This window comes from Nicotiana tabacum, chromosome 6 (genome assembly GCF_000715075.1).
Source record: "Nicotiana tabacum cultivar K326 chromosome 6, ASM71507v2, whole genome shotgun sequence".
Lineage (NCBI taxonomy): Eukaryota > Viridiplantae > Streptophyta > Magnoliopsida > Solanales > Solanaceae > Nicotiana > Nicotiana tabacum.
The window spans coordinates 152,665,485-152,689,211 of record NC_134085.1 but is presented as its reverse complement, the minus strand read 5'-3'; the positions used below and the strand labels follow the sequence as shown (position 1 = coordinate 152,689,211).

At 35.7% G+C, this 23,727-nt stretch overlaps 2 protein-coding genes across 2 annotated transcripts; one reads left to right on the top strand and one right to left on the bottom strand.

Moving 5' to 3' along the window:
- The first annotated feature begins 1,176 nt into the window (after positions 1-1,176).
- LOC107777704 (uncharacterized) lies at positions 1,177-7,192 on the top strand. The gene is made up of 8 exons (XM_016597804.2): positions 1,177-1,616; positions 1,891-1,986; positions 2,797-2,907; positions 2,988-3,297; positions 3,953-4,043; positions 4,785-5,118; positions 5,482-5,630; positions 6,364-7,192. Exons 1-8 carry the CDS (start codon positions 1,317-1,319, stop codon positions 6,872-6,874), a joined length of 1,902 nt encoding a protein of 633 aa, XP_016453290.1. The 5' UTR covers positions 1,177-1,316; the 3' UTR covers positions 6,875-7,192.
- A 601-nt stretch (positions 7,193-7,793) lies between these two features.
- On the bottom strand, positions 7,794-10,685 carry LOC107777703 (NADH dehydrogenase [ubiquinone] iron-sulfur protein 6, mitochondrial-like). The gene is made up of 3 exons (XM_016597803.2): positions 10,461-10,685; positions 8,215-8,299; positions 7,794-8,081 (listed from the first exon to the last, which is right to left on the bottom strand). Exons 1-3 carry the CDS (start codon positions 10,614-10,616, stop codon positions 7,972-7,974), a joined length of 351 nt encoding a protein of 116 aa, XP_016453289.1. The 5' UTR covers positions 10,617-10,685; the 3' UTR covers positions 7,794-7,971.
- Positions 10,686-23,727: the final 13,042 nt, after the last annotated feature.

Sequence of the window (23,727 nt, the reverse complement as noted above, 5' to 3'; positions counted from 1 at the left end):
AAATCTGATCACACGTGGATTAGCGCTAAAAGTAATGGTAAGGGGTCGACTAAGCCATGGTCGTACCCACAAGGCGCAATAACAACAAGTATCTCGGCCACTGCCGAGATCGAGCCGTCAAAAAACTTGTACGACAAAGTAAATATCGTGATACTCGAGGGAGGCGACATGAAGTACAATCAAGGGATGAAGGCATTCTGGTTAAGGACCGTTGGACAAAAGGGAATGCGGATAATATATATATGAGGTAAAAATACAAGGAAGGGAGGCCTTCATTTCCTAGAGAGAGAAGAGGTGAATAAAACCGAGAAAAAGGCTTAGATAGTGAATACAAATCTCTGTAAACGTGATTATTGAATCAACAAAGATAGATCTCGTTACTGTCGATGACATTCCATCTTTTCCGTTTTTATCACTACATCACGGGATAATACGTCAAGAATATAAGTCTATCATCTATATTCGATATCTTATATGATCCTAGAATGTTTATAAGCTTGATTATATCTTATTCTCTTATTCAATGTACTTAGATCTAGAGTTAATTATCTTTGGCTAAGATTTATCCTCTATTTTCTTCATTAATTAGTTTAGCAAAAAGCTTAATACTTTTTGATCAAACAATCGTAATGTTCCAAATGAGACTTATAAATTGTATTACGACTTAGTGCCCCTTTGGACATAAATTTTGATGGAAGATTTTTCCAAAAAAATTTCACTTTTTTCCGAAATCAACGTTTGTTCATAAAATTTTCAATTTTCACTTGAAGATGCATTTTGGAAATTTTTGAAAATTTGAAAAACTGCAAAAAGCTATTTTTCAATAATTTTCACTCAAATCACTCACAAAACTTCAAAAACAACACAAACTGAAATTTATGTCCAAACACAACTCTAAATTTCAAATACCATTTTCACTTGAATTTTTTTTCACCATTTTTTCAAATTTTACAATTCTTACGTCCAAATGCCTACTTATATACCACATTTTAAATCATGTTCAATCAATTTTTTAACGACGTCGTCTAGTTCCTAATTGAAATTATTTGCCTCAAGTAACCCGCCGAAAATCCAAAATAAACCACTAATTCCCGGTTCATAACACTAAGTCCGGTTCAGATCTTAACAAAGGCCCAAAGCCGCCATTTCACCAAAAGATCTCAAACCCTACATAAACCCTGAACCTTCTTTTCCAATCTCCCAAGAAAAGTAACATTTTTATGGCGTCTTCCTTTTCTTCCTCTCCAAGCCACAATCACTGAAAAAACCCTTAAACCCTAATTCTCACTCTTACCGCGAAAGAAGAAAGGGGGAAAATGGGAAAAACATATGCAGCAGGGCTATTTGCAGCCCTAGCTTCTGCTAAGTTTGGTACAGAAACTGCTTATGCCGACGGTGGTGGTGGTGGTTTCAGCTTCTCTCCGTTTTCCACCTCTTCTAATAAGGTACCGAGTGCTCCTGCTGATGTTCCTCAGCCGGCAGCTGCAACTCCTGAGCCTCCTCCTAAGGTTCGAAATGATAATCCGAGGACTACTTCAGCTGGTTTTGATCCTGAGGCTTTGGAGAGAGGTGCTAAGGCTTTGAGAGAGATTAATAGTTCCAAAAGTGCCAAACAGGTATGGAGTCTTAGTTGATTTTCTAGCTTTATTCTTAAGAAGGCAATTGTAATGTACTAAACCCCTATATCCCAATTTTTTTGGTACTGTTGGGGAATCAATTTATTGGAAAATGTTTTAATTATAAAATGTAAAGATTTATCTATTGTTATGTAGTTTAAATGATGTTTTAGAAAGAAAAAAACAAGGAAATGCCGCGGAATTCATAGTGAAAAAGATAATGATTTATCTATTCTTATGTAGTTTAAATTATTCCTAGTTTTTCTGTTTGTAGGTTTTTGAAGTGATTAAAAAGCAAGAAGATACGAGACAGGTAGAGTTAACTGCAAAAATGCAAGAGTTTAAAGCACTGCAAGCTCAAGCTGAGACGGTAAGCTTAAAATTCTATGGTGAACTACTCCTTGTTTATCAACTCGATAAAAGAAAGTTCCTTTTATTTGTTTTTGTTGAACGATTGAGAAAAAATTCTCCCTTTTAATGAAGCAGCAATCAGAAGTATCAGTTGACAAATCTTGTTGTAACTTACACCGTTATTTTATTTCAAAATTTGTTTTTGGTTTTAATCTCCATTGTTTTATTAGTATATTCCTTGATTTATGTTTTGTTTTTGCTCTAAATCTTCCTTTAATGTTTACTATATGTAATTAAGCATTAGTGGTTGGTTAAAATGGATTAGAAATTTCATTGGCTGTAGAGGACATGGTTCTGTATTCCCATGTGCAAACTTAACCCAGTGCAAACGACCCGATTCTTTGAAGACAATTAAGCCACGTGAGGGATTTTGTTTTTACCCTACTGGAAATAGATATGAGTGTTGCTTGCTTAATACTTTGTTTTTTCTGTCTCTGCATGCTGCTCCTCCAAAAAATATCATTTGTTTAAACTAAGTAGGGTGTATTGAACTTCTATTTCTTCCAGAAAATATGCGACAACCCTTTGTGCACTTGTTGGGAACTATTTATTGTTCACTTATCTGATTGCAACACATTTCACTTGTCTTGTTTGTAATATCAACATTTGAACTTTACATTTATGTACCAACAACAACAACCCAATAAAATCCCACAAGTAGGGTCTGAGGAGGGTAGAGTGTACGCAGACCTTACCCCTACCCCAAGGGAGTTTACATTTATGTACCAAGGAGGAAAAAATATATGATTGATTATCTTTCTTTTAACAGGAGAGACAAAGGGTTATATACGACGAACAAAAAAAATTAGCTCAGCAACAGGCACAAATCAAGTCACAGATGGCTCGATATGAAGATGAATTAGCAAGGAAAAGGATGCAGGCATGTGAAGTGTTTTAATTGTCATGGTTAAATTGGTATTGCTTTAAATGATAAAACTGACTTCTGCTTGCATTCTGCAGGCAGAAAATGAGCACCATAGAGCTAGAAATCAGGAGTTGGTAAAAATGCAAGAGGATTCAGCTCTGAGACAAGAGGCAGCTAGACGAGCAACAGAAGAACAAATCCAAGCGCAGCGCCGCCAGACAGAGAGAGAAAAAGCAGAGATAGAACGTGAAACTATTAGAGTGAGAGCTATGGCAGAAGCAGAGGGGAGAGCACATGAAGCAAAGCTGGCTGAGGATGTTAACAGGAGAATACTAGTAGACCGTGCAAATGCTGAACGGGAGAAATGGGTCGCTGCTATTAACACAACTTTTGATCATATTGGAGGTTCTTCTCTAACGACCATCTATTAGCTTGCTGATACGGGTTATCCATGTTTATTATGGATCATATCAGTCTATTTTGTTCATGTTATTAGTATTGACCTGCATAATACATCTCTTGTTTTGATGTTGAATTTTTTCTTCTAAACCTGTCTTTCATGCCAATGTGCTGTGCTTATAACTTTTGCTGAAGAGACAATTTAACTCTTCTGTTTCTTGGGAAAGAGAAACAGGAAAAGATTTGGATTTGTAGTTCTTTTAGTATTATGGAGTAATATTTGCTTGCTGGTGTTAGACACAATTAGTGAGTTTATAATCTACACATCTTTCTATGCTCATTTTCCTTTTTAGCCTTTTCAATATGTGTACTAGAAAAATTAAAAACGCCTGACATATTTTCTGGACTCTATTTATAAATGCTGCATTCTTCTGATTCTTGGCATGCCTCTGCCGACTATGATTAGTGCCGATACTACCGAGTGGGGAATTAAAACTTCCAAAAGATAAATAGCAGTATCATTTATTTATTTTGTTTAAAAAGGTCATCAAGCACCACTAATTTGTGCAAATGCACAAAATGTAGGTAGGGTTGCATTTCTGGGCTACTGCTGATGCAAAATAAATATTATCTTTTGACGTGAAGATATCCATTTATGTAGGTGGTTTCCGTGCAATACTAACGGATCAAAATAAGCTTGTTGTGGCTGTTGGTGGCGTGACTGCTCTTGCAGCTGGAATATATACAACAAGGTATGTAATATATCTTCAAAATTAGCAACATAAAGTTGTTTGCATGTGCAATTCTCTTGCAAGTCATGCTTAATGTTGTGATATGCATTTTCTTATTTAATATTATTTGTGGGATTTAGGCATATTCTTTTCCTCTTTCAGAGACCACATGAACAGACATCAGATTTTTTTAACATGCATCTTGGTTTATACTAAAGGTTTTAAGGTGGTCAAATATGTTGAAGGAGTTGATCAGTTCTTTACTTTTCCATCATTTTAGCTGTGGCTTATGACGGCCCAGTGGGATCATCTTTTTCCGCTGGCTTCGTGAACCTCTTGTAGTTATTGGGACAATTCTTCTTTGCCCTTTCTTCTAGTTTGAGCATCACTATTATTCAAATCACCTTGTTTGGATGAAATGAAGATTCACTGGCGAGGAAATCCTACTCTAATGATATCTGATCTTTTAAGCATTTCTACCATTTTAGCCATGCAGAACTCATATAATATTTAGTTACTCTCATATCTCTACTTGTTTTGTTTGACTGCTCCCTCTATTGATAATACACTTGTTTATTTTAACGGCCAATACTAAGAAGTTGGTTTATTTGGAATCTGGTGGTGGGTAAACTATTAAAGTTTTGGTTACCCTGTCTCTCTTGGATTCTGTGGTTGTTCTTGAAGATATTTTGCCAGTACTTCTACTTGTAGTCACTAGTGTGGCTAAATACGGCTGATGCGAGCTTGTTATCTGAATTGCAGAGAAGGTGCAAGAGTTGTCTGGAGTTATGTGGACAGAATATTGGGACAGCCATCATTGATCAGAGAGTCATCTAGGGGTAAATATCCTTGGTCAGGCTTCTTCTCACGAGCCATGAGCACTCTCTCGAAGGGTGCTAATGGAGGTTCTGCAACCAAGTCTGAGAAAGGGTTCGGGGATGTCATTCTACATCCATCTCTTGAAAAAAGGATTCAGCAATTAGCCAATGCTACTGCTAATACCAAATCCCATCAAGCTCCATTTCGCAACATGCTCTTTTATGGTCCTCCAGGAACAGGGAAGACAATGGTTGCTAGAGAGCTTGCTCGCAGATCTGTAAGATCTTTCTCCCCTCTGTTGTTCTCTTCTTAGCTAATTTTTTTTGGCGACCGTTACATATTTACTTATATGGTATGTGTTTCATTCAATCTTGTTAAAGTATTGCATACGGGTTAGGGAGTGTCACACAAGCTGGCATACATAAACCATCTTATAAGTTGACACAAAGTCGCTGATAAAAAGAAATTGCTTTTCGATGCAAAGCATAACAGTTCTGAAATTAGAGACTCATAAATAAGTTTTACAAGGGCAATCTTTCAAGAGAGTGTTGACGTTGGTGGACTCCGTTTATGGAACATCTATAACTTGGATATTCTAATTTTGTTGGTGGTCAATAATATGCTTGATTCTCTTTGTCAGGGACTTGACTATGCATTGATGACGGGTGGTGATGTTGCGCCACTGGGATCGCAGGCTGTCACTAAAATACATCAGTTATTTGACTGGTCCAAAAAATCCAGAAAGGGTCTATTACTTTTTATTGACGAAGCAGATGCATTTTTGTGCGAGTAAGTGACTTTCCCCTAGCATTGCTGCATTTGATTGATCGAGATCTTTAATAGTTTTTGATAGGTTTGACTATTTATTCCCGCCACCATGCTAGGAGGTGTACTTCCTTCGACAAAGTAATTTCATATAATCTTGTTCAGGGATCTCTGGGGTCTTCTCTGACTTTAAGATGTACTGGTCGAATTTGTTTTAGTAGCAAGGCACTGAAAAAACCCCACCTTCAGGATAGCTAGGCATGCCTCAATGATGAACTCATTACAAGTACCTTGTTCTCGTTTTAGTGATAACTTGCTGAAGTTAGTCCAATGGAGATCAAATAATTGCATCTAGGGGAATAACTTTGTAGAACAAATAGTCTCCTGAAAATTCAATTGGATGATTCTTGAAGCCCTGAAGCAATATATAGAATTGAACTGATTCCATTTAGGCGAAGGTAGGCAGACTTGCTTGTTAACTTGATGGCAGAGCCAAAGTTGAGAGATTAGGTGAAGGGAAATTCTGACCTTAAATGTCATCCAAATTAAATGATGCCACATTGATCCCTAGATTAATCAGTTCTATCATCTCTCTCTCTCTCTTTTTTTTTTTTTTATATATATTTATATTATAGCTATAGCCAGGTATTTATATGCTTGTCAGATTTACTCTTTTACAATGTTTAGGTGATGGACATGTAGAATTTGATTGTTCAGCCATTAGATCTCTGAGCTTGCCTTTTCATGTCAATTTCAGGCGAAACAAAACCTATATGAGTGAAGCTCAGAGGAGTGCCCTCAATGCCCTCCTTTTCCGCACCGGTGATCAGTCAAAAGATATAGTACTTGCTTTAGCTACAAATCGCCCTGGTGATCTTGATTCAGCTGTTGCAGACCGTATTGATGAAGTCATCGAATTCCCTTTGCCTGGGGAAGGTGAGCGCTTCAAGCTGATCAAACTGTATCTGGAAAGATATATAGCTCAAGCTGGGGAAAGGAAACCTGGTTTCTTTTCAAGCTTATTCAAGAAGCAGCAGCAGAAAATAGAGATAAAAGGGTTGACGGATGATATTCTTAGAGAAGCTGCTGCCAGGACGGAGGGATTTTCAGGCAGAGAGATTGCAAAACTGATGGCTAGTGTTCAAGCTGCTGTATATGGAAGTGAGGACTGTGTATTAGACCCTAACTTATTTCATGAAGTGGTAGATTATAAAGTTGCTGAACATCAGCAGAGGAGGAAATTAGCAGCAGCTGAGGGTGACAAGTGAAGAATTTTTTTTCCTTGAGATAATTTTGCCAAAGAATGATCAGGGGCGCTTACTGAGAATTTTGTTACTGACATGTTCCGCGAATGACCTATTCTTTTCCCATTATTTCGGGAAATTTTGGCTTCTTACAAGTTACAGATTTCATGGTATGATTATTCATAGCCTAGGTCAATTCTGTGTTCTTTTCACGTTTTGTTTAGTCACTTGTGTATTCAGCCCATGGAAATAAAAGTGCAGTGGCTGAAATTATTCCAAAGAGGAAAAGATTTGTCTTTTCCTCTATGTTTTTGATAAAAGAAATATCAAGATTTTAAGTGATTTTAAGTTCTATGTATTGACAATGTAGAAATATTTACAGTGAGAACAAGAACAGAATTTGAAGAGTAAATATTGAAAACTAAACAGTGAAGACATAGGAAAAATAAAGATGAAGACCGACTATTATTCTCAACTGAAATCTTCGTCGAAGCACACCCTCATTGTATTCTTAGTCAAAAAGAATACGATGTTAGGTCTCTCTACTTTTGAGTGACAAATATCCTCGAATTTCTCTGATAATGGGAAGCGTTTTGAAGAGTAAAGAGTTGGTTACGGAATTTTGAATGTTTGCAATTAAATTCACGCGAGTGCGCGAAAAGAGAATAAAATAATAAAAAAATAAAAATAAAGATGGAGTGCACTGGTGCGTCATGTTGGGTGCAAATACGGACGCTTGAAGCGTAAGCCAACGCCTACAGCACGAGGCCAAGCACCCCCTAATGTCTCCAGACATTTTGAGTGCCTTGCCTCATGGGCAAACTCCGGACGAGTTCCAATTTTGCCTTCTAAAACATTATATCTAACATAACCCTTTGGCACCTAACATAGATTCAATCGGCAAAAGCATGTAGTATGGCCTGTGTACGAAAGAGAAATGAACTAGTGAAAAGCATCTGTATACCAGCTTTAAGAAAATGGATCACACAGACCGTACTAATCCTTATTACCAGAAGCAAAACTTGCCTGCATCATTAGTACAAAGGATCAAAATAAGCACAACTGTTTAGATATAAAATGAAGAAGACTCTTCTTAGTTCAGGAATTCTCATCATGCAGCCCTAATGGTGATGATCTTGAACAAAGCGCAAACCACAGTATTTGCATACAGCTGGTTCGTCCAGATCAAGGCATATATACTCAATTGGATGTCCAAGAGCAGGATCAGTGTCTGTTTCAGAAGATAAAAAAAGAGCACTTTAAGGCAGATTGATTTGTAATGGAAGCAGTATTTCTTAAGCAACTCAAGAACACTTCCCGGAAAAAAAAAGGGAACATGGTGATGGTGGTAGTATTCAAATTACCTCCTTCACAGGCGGCAATCCTGCCCTCAACCTTGATAGGTGGAACTTCATTGATCAACTCCATGGGAGATTTCTTGCTAATATCCTACCATTTAAGCACCACACAACAATCAGGAAAATAAACAAAGTATTTACCAGGAAGAAAATTCTTAATGTAACTATGGATTAGCAGTGGCATCATAGGAACAATACAAAAAACGAGGATTCGTATCTTGGAACCATCTTGAAACCTTATTGTTCCACTAGCTTTTTCTGATCAAGCTTATTCTTCCACTGGTTTGATACTGATCAATAGGGAGAAAATCCTTGATGCAATTTTGAAATAAAAAAGGCTTGACAGAAACTGAAGCAAAAACGAGGACTTCATATCTTGGAACCATCTCACTTATCCCCCCCCCCCCCCCCAAAAAAAAAAAAAAAAAACCTTGGAACCATCTTGAACCTTATTGTTCCACTATTTTTTTTTTTTTAAAAAAAATCAAGCTTCAAACAACAACAACAATATACCCAGTGTGATCCCACACGTTGGGCCTGAGGAGGGTATAGTGTATGCAAACCTTACCCCTACCATGTATAAGGTAGAAATGTTGTTTCTGATAGACCCTCGGCTCAAATCAAGCTTATTGGATTATCATTAGTTCTATAAAATGGTCACCTTTCTATATTATTTCTGACAAGCTTATAGAAGTGCCTGCATTGCATAATTCCTGTCCAAAAATTGACTACACAACACATTTTCTACCACACAAATGGTCATAGGACTGTATGGTGCAGCCTGTGGAAAGACAACTAGAGCAGAATCCTTTGGAAAAGAGAAATAAAACTTTGGTTTGCAGATGAGGGGGAAGAAAATTGATTACTACTCGGGCTGCAGGCATGCCAGGCCAGCTCACAAGCTACTCAAGCAAATTAGAATTGCTTAATTTGACTAGCATTCTGCTAATCTCAGTATGATAGAAGTTTGTCTCCATGCTCCTGAGCCCCTTTAAATTCTTCACCGAGATAATTGTAGCTTAAACACATTTTGTCCAAATCAAAACACCATTAAATATCTTCCTAATACTATCAGCCTTCAGATATATATGATAAACACATAAATACAACAACTTTTCAGTTAAGACACGGGTTTTACTTCTCCTACTCCTGTCACTCCCATCTCCGATCAGTCACTTGTTGCCAACTACAATACTGTGTTCATATCTTTACTCTCCCGTCTCCAATCTTTCTTCTTTTGTCTCTCTCCCACTCTATTTCCTATTCCAATCTCATCTTTCCTTTTCCGTGATTTCAACATTGACTGCCATTTCAACTGCCTTCTCTGACATGCAACACAAAATTGAGGTTTCACACTCAGCCACATGAAAAATGCTGAAAATTGAGTTGCAAAGATACCGGTTTGAACTCTGAAAATTGGAAAACGCTATTGATCTCCAATCAAACTGTTCAATCCCAAGCCTCCCAGTTTCTAGATTGTGTCAAGGTCAAGATCTTAGGCTAGCCTACTCAAGCCTGAACCTCTCAAAGTCAAGCTTGCCTCAGATTTAGCTTGGCAAAACAAGATCGTCCGCTAGACCTAACTTGTCCAACATTTGAGGACAGAAAATCATGGTTGCTTTTAAATACTAATTGGGATTAAGAACTGACCTGAAACTAACCCAGAAAAGTGTGTATGCAGTAAAAATCTGAATTTTTTTTCCTTTTCAGATTAGTATTGCTCAAAGTCCATGTAAGAAGAAACTATAAGCACGATATCCCTACCCTGATCTCTTCTAAAGCATGATTTTGGTTGCCATTTAGCCATGTAATATGCACATCGTAAACTTAAAGAATAATATCCAATACTCAACATTTGATTCCCTTTCACAAGATAAAGTATCACCCTAAAAGGTCAGAAAATTTTCTAATCCCTCACTTTAGAAATCAATCCTCACCTTCACATATTTATTCAAGCTTCATATTAAGAAACAACAGCTCCAATTATCAAATTTTTCTGCAGTTAGACTTCCTAGGGTATCAAACTAGATAAGTTTCGAAACGATTTCAGCTCTTTTCTCCTTTTGTCTCTAATTTCAGAAATTCATTTTGACACATGCCGCTGGTAAGGAAGACTTAGACTAGCTGAAAATTCCATTTTTAAAATCTCTGTATACCATAAGCTAGGGCATCAAAAATTCCGTTCAGCAAAAAATTTGGATAAATCTGATAGAAAGATGAAGATAAGAGAAAGGAGAAAACGAGTTAGGTACCTGCATCCATTTGTCAGTGTGGGAGGTGACGACCTCAGTGCTACCAACACCGCTAAAACTTCTGGCGTTGGATCGGAAATTGGAAGATCTTCCGGTTAGGGTTTTCAGGAGATTGCTGGCCATTGCCGCGCCCTGTTTCCTTCCAAATGATGCCATTGTGTTTTTCGCCCCAACGCTGAAATTCCCACTGCTATTCAACGAATGAGATTTAGCCTACCGGGAAGCATCATACCAGATGACATATATTGCTGCTTCCTCTTCTTTTTTTTTTTCCTATCTTTTTTCCGTTATTTTTTTTTCCTTTTCTTTAAAAAAAAAAAAAAAAACTGCAATAATGGTTTCATTTCAGCGAAAATCGCCTAGACGGAAAATCTTTTCTTTTTTGATGTTCAAGGAAAAAAACCTAATATAACCAAGCCTCATTATAATAATTTTATTTGTTCCGATATTTTTTAACAAATGATCTTATAGAGGATGTATAACATAATATAAATTAATTTAGGGAAAAATTTGACTTTATAATGAATGAATATTATATAAGTATATTGTTATATAGAGATCTAAGCAATAATCTAGAAAAATTTATAATAAGTTATTTTTGATAAAATAACAAGAAAGCTTTACAATAAATTAGTAGGAGTGTTATTTTTCTAGCATGTTTAGGGGAAGGAAAAAAATATTACTCTGCAAGATAATAAGTTGATAGTTCGAACTATAGTCTCTTGACAACCAAATTGTCCATCCAAATACATCAATTATTGTTGAGTAGCCCTTTTATTCTATTATTTGAGTTTGAGATTGATGTCATACATATCGCACTATACTCTTTTTTTTTTGAGTAATAAAAGGAAGTTATATTGCATACTAAGTAGTAATTAACATATTACAACCCATATTGTCAATACCAAAAGGCATTAGGGTACATATCCCTGTTTCAAAAGGAGTGCCACCACTAGCAACACTTTGATTTCCTGGAGTTTTTAGCAAATTACAAGTAGAAGTTGACACTTGCTTCACGAAACAACTTTCCCTGCATAAGTCTTTATCATAAAGATGCTTCACAAAAGATGGTGGATCGGCAAAAAGTTTTGTATCTCCTGGCTTGTAACATTTGTTTTCTTTATTTTTTGCTTCCTTGGCTAGTGCGTCTGCCACTATATTCCCTTGTCTGAAGTTATGTCGGAGAAGAAGGCCCTTCTCCTGGCGCATTAACGATTTGCATGATTGAATTAGATTAGTTAAAATTGCATGTCCATTATTGATGACATTCATTACCTCCGTTGAGTCCGTATCTATTTCTATAGGAAATAGATCAAACACTACTAGAATTCCGAAAAAAAAACGACCAAACTTTAGCGACCAAAGTTGGTCGCTAAATTGGCGAAAATAATAAAATAATTATTTGATATACATTAGCGACCAAGGTTGGTCGCTAATTTTGTCAAAATATTGACCGGACTGGTCAGACTTGCTTGGTCAAGGCATAGTGTGCCTTTAATTGTTGTTCTCATTAGCGACAATGATGATGAGAAGGTAATGGCATGTGTTTCAAACAGTGATGGTGTAGGTAAGAATTTAACATTTCCTAAGTAGATAAAAGAAAAGGTTATAGAGGAATTATCCACTTCATTTTCCAAGAGGAAGTAGAGAATTCCTCTATAACCTCTTCTTTTATCTGCTTAGGAAATGTTAAATTCTTACCTACATCATGACTGTTTGAAACACATGTCATTGCCTTCTCATCATCATTGTCGCTAATGAGAACAACAATTGATCAAAGACACACCCTGTCGGGTACTGTATCCAAGTTACCCTCTGTATCTAAGTTCATCCCGAGTAATAGTACCACGAGGATAATCACCAAAGCCACCAGACAACTTTATGATGCCAATGGAGTAAGATGAGCTATTCAATGAGACTCGTATTGTAAAGAAGAAGAAAGAGACTGATCCAGAAAGGTGGGTTGAGGGTTGAGCCTCGACTATACATGTAAGTTTTTACTTTTCATTAAGTATTTCGATTTACTTTTATATAAATTTGAAATACTAATTCAATATAATTTTTCTTATAGGTTCGCTTCACAGCTGATGTGGGGGAATTCATACGCAGTCAGCCACCTAATGAGTCAGGCGAGACAATCCAACTTTCGGACGAGGATGCTGAAAGAACACTCCTTGAGTACTTTATATACTTTAAACTAGACAATAGAACCACTTTTCGAATGGGCTTGTAATAAGCGTTAACTTAGTTTTGTTAGCTTAATGTGTTAGTTCTATTGAACTTTATACTTTGTTGCTTTTTATTGTTGTTGTTGTTGTTGGCATAAAATGTCTGTTTAGGATTTTTGATAAGCTGGCTGGTGGTGTAGCTGCCAAAACAGGCAGTTTCTGCCAAAAATATACCAAGAAAAGCGACCAACTTTGGTTGCTAGTTGGTCGCTTTTCCCTTAAAAAAATATTTTTCTGGGCAATAGCGACCAACCTTGGTCGCTATTTAACCCAGATTTCTCAAAAGCGACCAACTTTGGTCGCTATTCTATTTTAAAAAATAATAATTTCTGGAAATATAGCGCCAAAGTTGGTCGCTTATAATTAAAAAAAATTATTTCTTGAAGTTAGCGACCAACTATGGTCGCTTATTTTTAAAAAAAAAAAATAAAAAAACGACCAATCTTGGTCTCTATTTTTCAGATTTTAAAATATAATATTTGGATTAGAGACCAAAGTTGGTCGCTTTTTTATGATTAATAATAAATAAATAAATAACGTATTTTACATTTAGAAACCAACTTTGGTCGCCAAAATTATATTATTAAAATAATAAAGCGACCAAAGTTGGTCGCTATAGTCTTTACCCGGAATATTTGGTCCTTTTACCTTAGAGACCAGCAATATTGCGACCAGACATGTTTGGTCGCTTTTTACCGGATTTCTAGTAGTGAAACTTCACTGCCAGTAGAAGCCCTTCGTGGAGTGCCTGCAATTCCAAATGTAATGGGAATAAACCCTTGCAGTATTTGTTAAAACATAGAATCCATTTTCCAGTACTGAATACACCCCCTATGCCACTATTGTTTTAGCCGTGAAAGCTCTATCAATGTTTAATTTAAACCAGCTTTTTTCGGGTGCATGCCAACTAATTTTGATAGGAATTGTATCTTTTGTGAGTTGGTTTGTGTTGGTCATGAAGTGAAATTCATGTGAGTGATTAAGAATCTTTTGCAAGGATGGTCTATGAGTAGTGTTGTTAATATTGTTGTTGTTCCTATTTAGCCAAATTCCCCGTATTACAAAGGCTAGAATATCCCGCCATTCCATATGAATATGAGATAAGTTTATGCTGGGAGTAAGACCCTTTATTTGCATTAGCTAGTGAGAAGTGTTGGTGATATTTAGGCTGGCAAACCCTAGTTTATACCAAAGAGTTTGAGTTATAGGGCAACTTATGAATATATGGATAGGGGATTCCTCTTCTGGTCGACACACAGGGTACGTGTTATTAATGTTGATCCCTATTTGGAGAAGGTATTGGCGGAATGGAGTACAGTTGTGTAGACATTGCCATAGAAAATATTTTATTTTGTTAGGACATTTAAGCTTCCATATCCACATGAAGTCGTATTGTGGGTTAATATTGTTATCCTTAATGATATTGAGGCAGCTCTTGCTAGTGAAGAGGCCATTAGTGTTGAGTTTCCATATTGGGGTGTCATTGCAACCTTGTTTCAGAGGCATAGGGATTAAATCAATGTTAGAATTAACATTTGTAGGGATGTCAAAAGAGACTTTTGATAAGTGTAAGCACGTGATTTTTGCCCTATATGAGAATTACTCCCAAAAAATTCAAAAATAAAATGATTTTTCTTTGGTGTACAATTTTGTGATATTTTGAAGAATTATTTGTATTTGTCTGTGCGTGTTTATTCGCTAAATTAATAAAAAATACAAAAATATGTCGCATTTTGCATGTAGGATTTAATTCTACAATTGTTAGTAATTAAAATTGTTTTACAAAAATTAAAGATTACAAAAATAGGCATCGTTTGCATTTTTAGCATTTAATGTCCAAATATACAATTTTATGCTTAATTAATACTTAATTGTGCGTTAATTGTTATTGGGAGTTAATTTGCGCCTTTATAACTTAATTTAGTTCTTAATAATAGTTTAAGTATTTTTATAATTTAGTTTTAGAAAAATAAAAGAAGAAAAGAGAGCGAAAATATAAAGAAAGTCGGAATTGGGCCTCTTCTTCAATTTCAAGCTATAGGCCCAAAAAATGGCCCAATCTTCCCTACGACCCAGTCCATTTCGAACTGGGTCGACCCAGTCCATTAACCCAACACCCCTTCTTCATTTTTGTCCAACACAAAACAAAACCAAAAAAAAATAAAAAATAAAAAATAAAAAGTGAATTATCACTATTAATAGTTTTATTTTTTGTTTTTATATATATATAAAAAAAATCCGAAAATATTTTATTTTATTTATTATTTTTATTTTTTAAAAAAAATATATATATATATATAGTAATTTCGGAAATGATTTTAAAAAAATAAAAAATAAAAAAATAAAAAAAAAGTAAAAGAATGTAGAAAATTTAAAAAAAAAAGTAAAAAGTTTTAAAAAATTTAAAAGTAAAAGAAGGTTGGAATTAAAAAATAAATATAAAGATATCTGAAAATTTAAAAAATTTAAAGTAATTGAAAGTAGCATTTTTAAAAGAAAAAGAAAAGATAGTGGTTTATTTTTTAAAGAAAAGTTAAATAAAGTGAGATTCTCTTTTAAAAAAATAAAAAGTGGGATTTTAAATAAGATAAAGTAATTAAAGTTGGAATTTTAAAAATAAAAGTAAATAAATGTGGGATTTCTTTTTCTAAAAAAATAAAAGCAATTTGTAAGTGGGATTTCTTTTAATTAAAAAAATAATAAAATAATAAAAAACAAATCTGAAAATTTCGAAAATTTTGCTATAAATAGAAGAGAAAATTTAGGAAGAAGGGTGGAAAAAAAGAGAGGAAAAACTAGATAGAGAGAAGAAAAAAAGAGGGGGCGGAGTGAGAAGTATACACCCGATATACATTCTGTATACACTGAATATACAGGGGCAGAATTCATTTTGGAGAGTTTTGAAGTTGAAAAAAATAGTTACTGCTTCATTGCCTCGCTTAAGATCTGAAATAGTCAGAACCTTCCTGCCTTTTACTTCTTCACTATACTTGGAGTCGTTTATAGTCTCCTGGGTTTTCTGCTATTCCTACTGTACTGGTTTGCGATGTTGCTGAATCTGCTGTTGCTGTGTTATTACTGCTGCTGACTTCTCCTTCTTTTGTTCTTGTACTGCTATTTCCAGGTACACATTTGTACAATCTCGGCTTGAAGCAAAAAATGAAATATTAATCAGGCTTTGTTCCTGTTGAATTCCTCCTGTTTAGATTTGTGGTTGAATATAATTTTTCTTTCTTCGTATAAAGATGTAGTTGAATGATTAATGAATAATGAGGTTGCATATGTATACTTTCTTCATCTAATAATGTTAGTTTAAATTACGGAGAATAATTAATCTGTTTTGATATTATGGTCAATCTCATGTTCTAGTATTATTGAATAACAGGATATAAAATGAAAGCAGTTTTTCTTTGTACAAACTCGATCGCAATTTTCCATTCGCATTAGCCGTAAACTAATAACTAATAAGTTACGTTTTTCAGCATGTAAATAATTAAGAGATTTTCTTTTAGTTTAGAGACGAACTTAATAGAAAATATAGTCATTGTAGGTTTATCCTGTAAAAATAAAAATGAGACGAGCCTCGCCAAATAAAACGTATAGATTGCGGGGCCCTCACAAAATGTATGGTTTAATTAGAATTCGGAAGGACCGTTTAGCGAATTTCACGGTCTTTCCCAAAATAATTAAGCATTTGGTCTTTTCCCCCAGCTTAATATGAAAATCTTAAAAAGAGTCAAGTAAAACATAAAGAAAACCGTTAAATGCAAGATTCGCCAAATTGGCATGAGGGTCGTGCATGAGAGTGAGAGTGTCGCCCAGCAGTGCTTTAGAAATGACAAATGAAAAAGCAAGTGTTTAACATAATTGTCAAGTCCAGCACCATCGGAAGAGACTATAAATCTATGTTCTATTGTGTTGTTTGCACTTGGCATGTTTTGAAGACTGGAATGACGAAGGCATTTTGTTCTGCTACCTAAATACTTTATCCTTCGTTACCCCTTTTGAGCCTTATTTATTTTCTTTCATACCCCTCATTCGGAATCAATAGCAATGACTAGGAAATACGAGCCTGAAAGGTAAAGAAAAAATCAAAAAAAAAAAAACGAAAAAGAAAAAGAAAAACAAAAAAAAAACAAAAGAAAGTCAAATGAAAAAAGAGGAATAGGGAACTACGTTTGACCTGATTCCTCAAAGAAGGATACGTAGGCGCCTCACGGCTCGGTATAGTGTAACATAGTGTGCATAAGGTAACATATTGTGACAAAATAAAAATCCCCAAGCAAGAAAAACTGGGGCAGAAGTTGGCGCTTGTAATTTTGGCAAGAAAGTTTGATTCCAAGAGTTGTACTATTTTACCCCTAAAAATTATTTTTGAACTTTTGATACCCCCTTCTCCTTTCAGCCATACACAAAAATCCCTATTGATGTCCAAAAAAGACCTCCCGATCAGTATCTGAGAAGTGCTAAGTCAATGCAAATGGAAGTCGGGAATAACACTCTGATCCCCAGCAAAGAAGAAGATCATAAGCTGGAACTGAATTGATAGCCGAAAGAATCCCCAACAAAGAGAGTCATATCGGCAACACTCCAATTCCCATCTGAAAAATAAAATAAAATGAGAGAGTCTTATCGGTGAAAACCTTCACAGGCACCATAAGGCGACGGGAGTTGAGAGAAATGAGAGAGTCTTATTAGTGAAAACCCCTCGAAGGGCACTATGAGGCGACAAAACAAGATTGGCGGGAAGGATCCGCAAAGAGTTGAGTGCCTGTTTATCCCCAACAACATGAGGCCGTCTGGAATGTTGATTGATACAAATAGACTGGGTTGATTAATCCGGAATGCGCGACATGATCGTTGGAATCGGTTATATCATTCAGATAAGTTCTTTTCTTTCCTTTTCCCTAGTTGTTCAGAAAGACTTCTTCTTTTTTCTATTTTTTGAAATCATCACTTTTTCATTTCTTGGTTTAAAAGACTTACCTTCCCAGCAGTTTGTTTTTGAAAAGGATTTTCAGAGCTTACTACCAGTTGCCAAAATGATGCAAAGCAAAATGCGAATAGGACACGCCAAAGATAAGGCGATAAAGAGAAAAGAAGTTGGTCGCAAGACCAAATGATGAAAGGGGCCTAGATCCCAATAGGACCAAATTTCCAGGGGAAGTTGGAGAAAAACAGGAAAACAACAGTTGAGAAAATTGTGGACCTAATTCCAAGAGGGCCCCCGACAGATCATCGAGATGTAGGAGCATCCCCAACAGATTTTCGACCAAGTTCCAAGAGGGTCGGACAACATAGAGTGGGGAAGGGAGAAAGGGAAAAAACCATCCCAGTAGGAGTATCATAACCAACCACCGGGTTTTTAAACTAACAAATTTTGTTTGGTTTGAAACAGGTAAATGGAATGGCAGTGAAGACCATAAGGGAAAATGCAAACTGGGGCAGAAAATTTTCTTTTCAGTTAGAAAATTTTCTGGAAACCAGGTACCCATTTGGGGAAGAATAAAGATAGCACCAAGGAAGTGGTCTTTGAACCAGGGTTTCCCCCAACATAATAAGCTTCCAATGGAGGAAGTTGATCCCCAGCAGACAAAACAAAGAGATGACATTTGTGCTCAGAAAAGCAAAGAGCCATTATCCTCCCCAGCAGCTTCCAGAAGAATGAAGCATCGATTTGAAGGGATAAAATTCCCCAGCAGCGTTATCCTCAACAACGTTATCCCAAGAAGATAACACTTTTATCCCCAGCAGTGTTAAGAAAGAAAAAAAAAATAAAAAAGAAAAAAAAATTGAATTTGAAGGAAGGAAAGAAAGGAGACTCCCCCAGTGGTATTATCCCCAGCAATCAGGCATCCACCTGGAGAACAAGGATGAGTAGTTGAAGTATTAGTAATCAGGCATCCACCTGGAGAACAAGGAAGAGCAATGAAATATCAGAAATCAGGCGTCCACCTGGAGAACAAGGAAGAGCAATGAAAGAAACAGCAATCAGGCATCCACCTGGAGAACAAGGATGAGTAGTTGAAGTATTAGTAATCAGGCATCCACCTGGAGAACAAGGAAGAGCAATGAAATATCAGAAATCAGGCGTCCACCTGGAGAACAAGGAAGAGCAATGAAAGAAACAGCAATCAGGCATCCACCTGGAGAACAAGGATGAGTAGTTGAAGTATTAGTAATCAGGCATCCACCTGGAGAACAAGGAAGAGCAATGAAATATCAGAAATCAGGCGTCCACCTGGAGAACAAGGAAGAGCAATGAAAGAAACAGCAATCAGGCATCCACCTGGAGAACAAGGATGAGTAGTTGAAGTATTAGTAATCAGGCATCCACCTGGAGAACAAGGAAGAGCAATGAAATATCAGAAATCAGGCGTCCACCTGGAGAACAAGGAAGAGCAATGAAAGAAACAACAATCAGGCGTCCACCTGGAGAACAAGGATGAAGAAAAGAAATAGCAATCATCTGGAGAACAAGGATGAAGAATTGAATTAGCAGTCAGGCGTCCACGTGGAGAACAAGGAAGAACAGTTGAAATATCAGAAGTCAGGCGTCCACCTGGAGAACAAGGAAAAGCATCAAAACTGGGGCAGAAGATTTTCTGCCATGGTCGAAAGTTTTCTCAGAAGAACAAGGAAATCAATTCAAGTTTTAAGAGATAGCAAGACAACAAGATTTGGAGAAAAACAGTCGGAGGTAAGACAATTCCAAGATGTTGAAAATGGGTTCATCCGCCCTCGAATAGGATATTCTGGGTTCATCCGCCCTCGAATAGGATATTCTGGGTTCATCCGCCCTCGAATAGGATATTCTGGGTTCATCCGCCCTCGAATAGGATATTCTGGGTTCATCCGCCCTCGAATAGGATATTCTGGGTTCATCCGCCCTCGAATAGGATATTCTGGGTTCATCCGCCCTCGAATAGGATATTCTGGGTTCATCCGCCCTCGAATAGGATATTCTGGGTTCATCCGCCCTCGAATAGGATATTCTGGGTTCATCCGCCCTCGAATAGGATATTCTGGGTTCATCCGCCCTCGAATAGGATATTCTGGGTTCATCCGCCCTCGAATAGGATATTCTGGGTTCATCCGCCCTCGAATAGGATATTCTGGGTTCATCCGCCCTCGAATAGGATATTCTGGGTTCATCCGCCCTCGAATAGGATATTCTGGGTTCATCCGCCCTCGAATAGGATATTCTGGGTTCATCCGCCCTCGAATAGGATATTCTGGGTTCATCCGCCCTCGAATAGGATATTTTGGGTTCATCCGCCCTCGAATAGGATATTTTGGGTTCATCCGCCCTCGAATAGGATATTTGGGTTCATCCGCCCTCGAATAGGATATTTTGGGTTCATCCGCCCTCGAATAGGATATTTTGGGTTCATCCGCCCTCGAATAGGATATTTTGGGTTCATCCGCCCTCGAATAGGATATTTTGGGTTCATCCGCCCTCGAATAGGATATTTTGGGTTCATCCGCCCTCGAATAGGATATTTGGGTTCATCCGCCCTCGAATAGGATATTTGGGTTCATCCGCCCTCGAATAGGATATTTGGGTTCATCCGCCCTCGAATAGGATATTTTGGGTTCATCCGCCCTCGAACAGGATATTTTGGGTTCATCCGCCCTCGAACAGGATATTTGGGTTCATCCCCCCTCGAACAGGATATTTTGGGTTCATCCCCCCTCGAACAGGATATATGGGTTCATCCCCCCTCGAATAGGATATTTTGGGTTCATCCGCCCTCGAATAGGATATTTTGGGTTCATCCGTCCTCGAATAGGATATTTTGGGTTCATCCGCCCTCGAATAGGATATTTGGGTTCATCCGCCCTCGAATAGGATATTTCGGGTTCATCCGCCCTCGAATAGGATATTTCGGGTTTATCCGCTCTCGAATAGGATATTTCGGGTTCATCCGCCCTCGAATAGGATTTTATTTTTTAAAGTTGTTGAAATCAGGAGCCCCCTCTGAAGAACAGAATGGCGATGTATTGGTTGAAGAGAGGAATGACATTCATTTTTAAAGTTGTTGTTGAAGTTGGGAGCCCGCCCATAGAACAGAGGCATACATTTCAGTCTTTAATTTTCAAGCATTGAACTTGGGAGCCCGCCCAGATAACAGAGGCATACATTTCAAGTCTTTAATTTTCAAGTATTAAAATTGGGAGCCCGCCCAGATAACAGAGGCATACATTTCAAAATCAAGTCAGAGGACAATAAAACAGAGGGTTACAATAGGAATCCCCAGCAGGAAACAATAAAATTCCCCGGCACCGGGAAACAGAAGGTTGCAACAAGAGGTCACAGTACAAACTCAAGTACATGTGTCAAAAGAAGTAAAGCACCGAAATAAATGCAAGCAGACAAGGAAGCAAGGCAACAAAAACAAATTGTACTCTAGCCTAGCTTCTTGTTTTTTTAAGCACGGTGTAACAAGGAGATCGGTAAGCAGTAGTAATAACATGCAACAACAGTAACATTGCAGTCCAACGGTAGTCCCAACTACCAAAATTTCTCGAACTACATTGACCTGATTCCTGTTTAGCCCAGGATATGTAGGAAACCTTTGAAGCAAAGGTTCGGTCAAATCTTTTTCAAAAAAATGCTTCAACGGAGTACTCGGATGGGCAAAAATCACTCGTTTTATCTTTGCACGAAAACCCTTCGTGTCTCCGGGCAAAGAGGGGCAGCTGTAAGCACGTGATTTTTGCCCTATATGAGAATTACTCCCAAAAAATTCAAAAATAAAATGATTTTTCTTTGGTGTACAATTTTGTGATATTTTGAAGAATTATTTGTATTTGTCTGTGCGTGTTTATTCGCTAAATTAATAAAAAATACAAAAATATGTCGCATTTTGCATGTAGGATTTAATTCTACAATTGTTAGTAATTAAAATTGTTTTACAAAAATTAAAAATTACAAAAATAGGCATCGTTTGCATTTTTAGCATTTAATGTCCAAATATACAATTTTATGCTTAATTAATACTTAATTGTGCGTTAATTGTTATTGGGAGTTAATTTGCGCCTTTATAACTTAATTTAGTTCTTAATAATAGTTTAAGTATTTTTATAATTTAGTTTTAGAAAAATAAAAGAAGAAAAGAGAGCGAAAATATAAAGAAAGTCGGAATTGGGTCTCTTCTTCAATTTCAAGCTATAGGCCCAAAAAATGGCCCAATCTTCCCTACGACCCAGTCCATTTCGAACTGGGTCGACCCAGTCCATTAACCCAACACCCCTTCTTCATTTTTGTCCAACACAAAACAAAACCAAAAAAAATAAAAAATAAAAAATAAAAAGTGAATTATCACTATTAATAGTTTTATTTTTTGTTTTTTTATATATATAAAAAAATCCGAAAATATTTTATTTTATTTATTATTTTTATTTTAAAAAATATATATATATTTATAAAAATATATATATATAGTAATTTCGGAAATGATTTTAAAAAAATAAAAAATAAAAAAATAAAAAAAAGTAAAAGAATGTAGAAAATTTAAAAAAAAAGTAAAAAGTTTTAAAAAATTTAAAAGTAAAAGAAGGTTGGAATTAAAAAATAAATATAAAGATATCTGAAAATTTAAAAAATTTAAAGTAATTGAAAGTAGCATTTTTAAAAGAAAAAGAAAAGATAGTGGTTTATTTTTTAAAGAAAAGTTAAATAAAGTGAGATTCTCTTTTAAAAAAATAAAAAGTGGGATTTTAAATAAGATAAAGTAATTAAAGTTGGAATTTTAAAAATAAAAGTAAATAAATGTGGGATTTCTTTTTCTAAAAAAATAAAAGCAATTTGTAAGTGGGATTTCTTTTAATTAAAAAAATAATAAAATAATAAAAAACAAATCTGAAAATTTCGAAAATTTTGCTATAAATAGAAGAGAAAATTTAGGAAGAAGGGTGGAAAAAAAGAGAAGAATACAGATAGAGAGAAAAAAAACGGACAGAGAATAGAAGAGAGAAAAATTTCGAAAAATATTTAAGCTTTCAAAAATAAAAATAAAAGCTAAAAAATCTACTGCTTTCTTTCTTTGTTTGAAATTAGTATTAATGGTTGTTGTTTCATTTAAAGCTTAAAGCTTTTGTTTTTGGGATTACTACTCCACCGGTCTGTTACTGGGTTGTTACTATTGTTGGGCAGTTGTTGCTATTGTACTGTTATTATTGTTGTTGATTCTCATCATCATTTTCTTTTGCTTCCAATATCAGGTACATATCTGTAAATTCATGTCACGAAAAGCTTCAACATGACAAATTAATGAAGTTCGGGAATTATAATTCTGTTTTCCATTCATTCAAGTTTAGTAGTTAAAAATTTGGTTTTGTTTCAGTTGATTAATATAGTAGTACGTTTGGCGTAATGAATATAAGATAATTGTTACCTCTTAAAATTCGTTTAAGTGTTGTAATAATATCATCTATTTCGGAATTTTCATTAAGTGAAGTCATGATTAAAATATCAAGGTAGCGAACATGGCATAAAATGGACCATTAATTACATCCCGTAATATTGTTAGCTAAATGCAAAGTAGAATGGAAGTATCAATAAATTACATTATTAGTATATCTTGTAAAAAAAATCTGATTTTTTTAGATTGATAAAAGTTGTATGTTCATATATAGCATGATGATGAGTATATATATAATCATATGTGGAAGGTGAGTTGATACAATATTAGGAATGGTTCAAACGTATAACTATATTGCATGTGATGTAATTTTATTGAATCAATTTGTATAATAGTTCTCTTTCTTATCAACTTGACTCTTATCTTCCATTGCAAACATTAACCAAACCATTGCAACTTTGGACTAAAACAAATACATAAGAAGGACATAGGATTTATAAACGAATCGTGGCATTTTATGTAAAAGATATATAGAAGAAGAGTTCGCCTTAAATGAAACAATGAAAATTCTTCAGGAACTATTAATTTGTTTATCAAATTAATTCTTTTTCCATTTTTATATGCGATTCGATTTTTTGATATATTAATATTGTATCCACGATAAAAAATGAT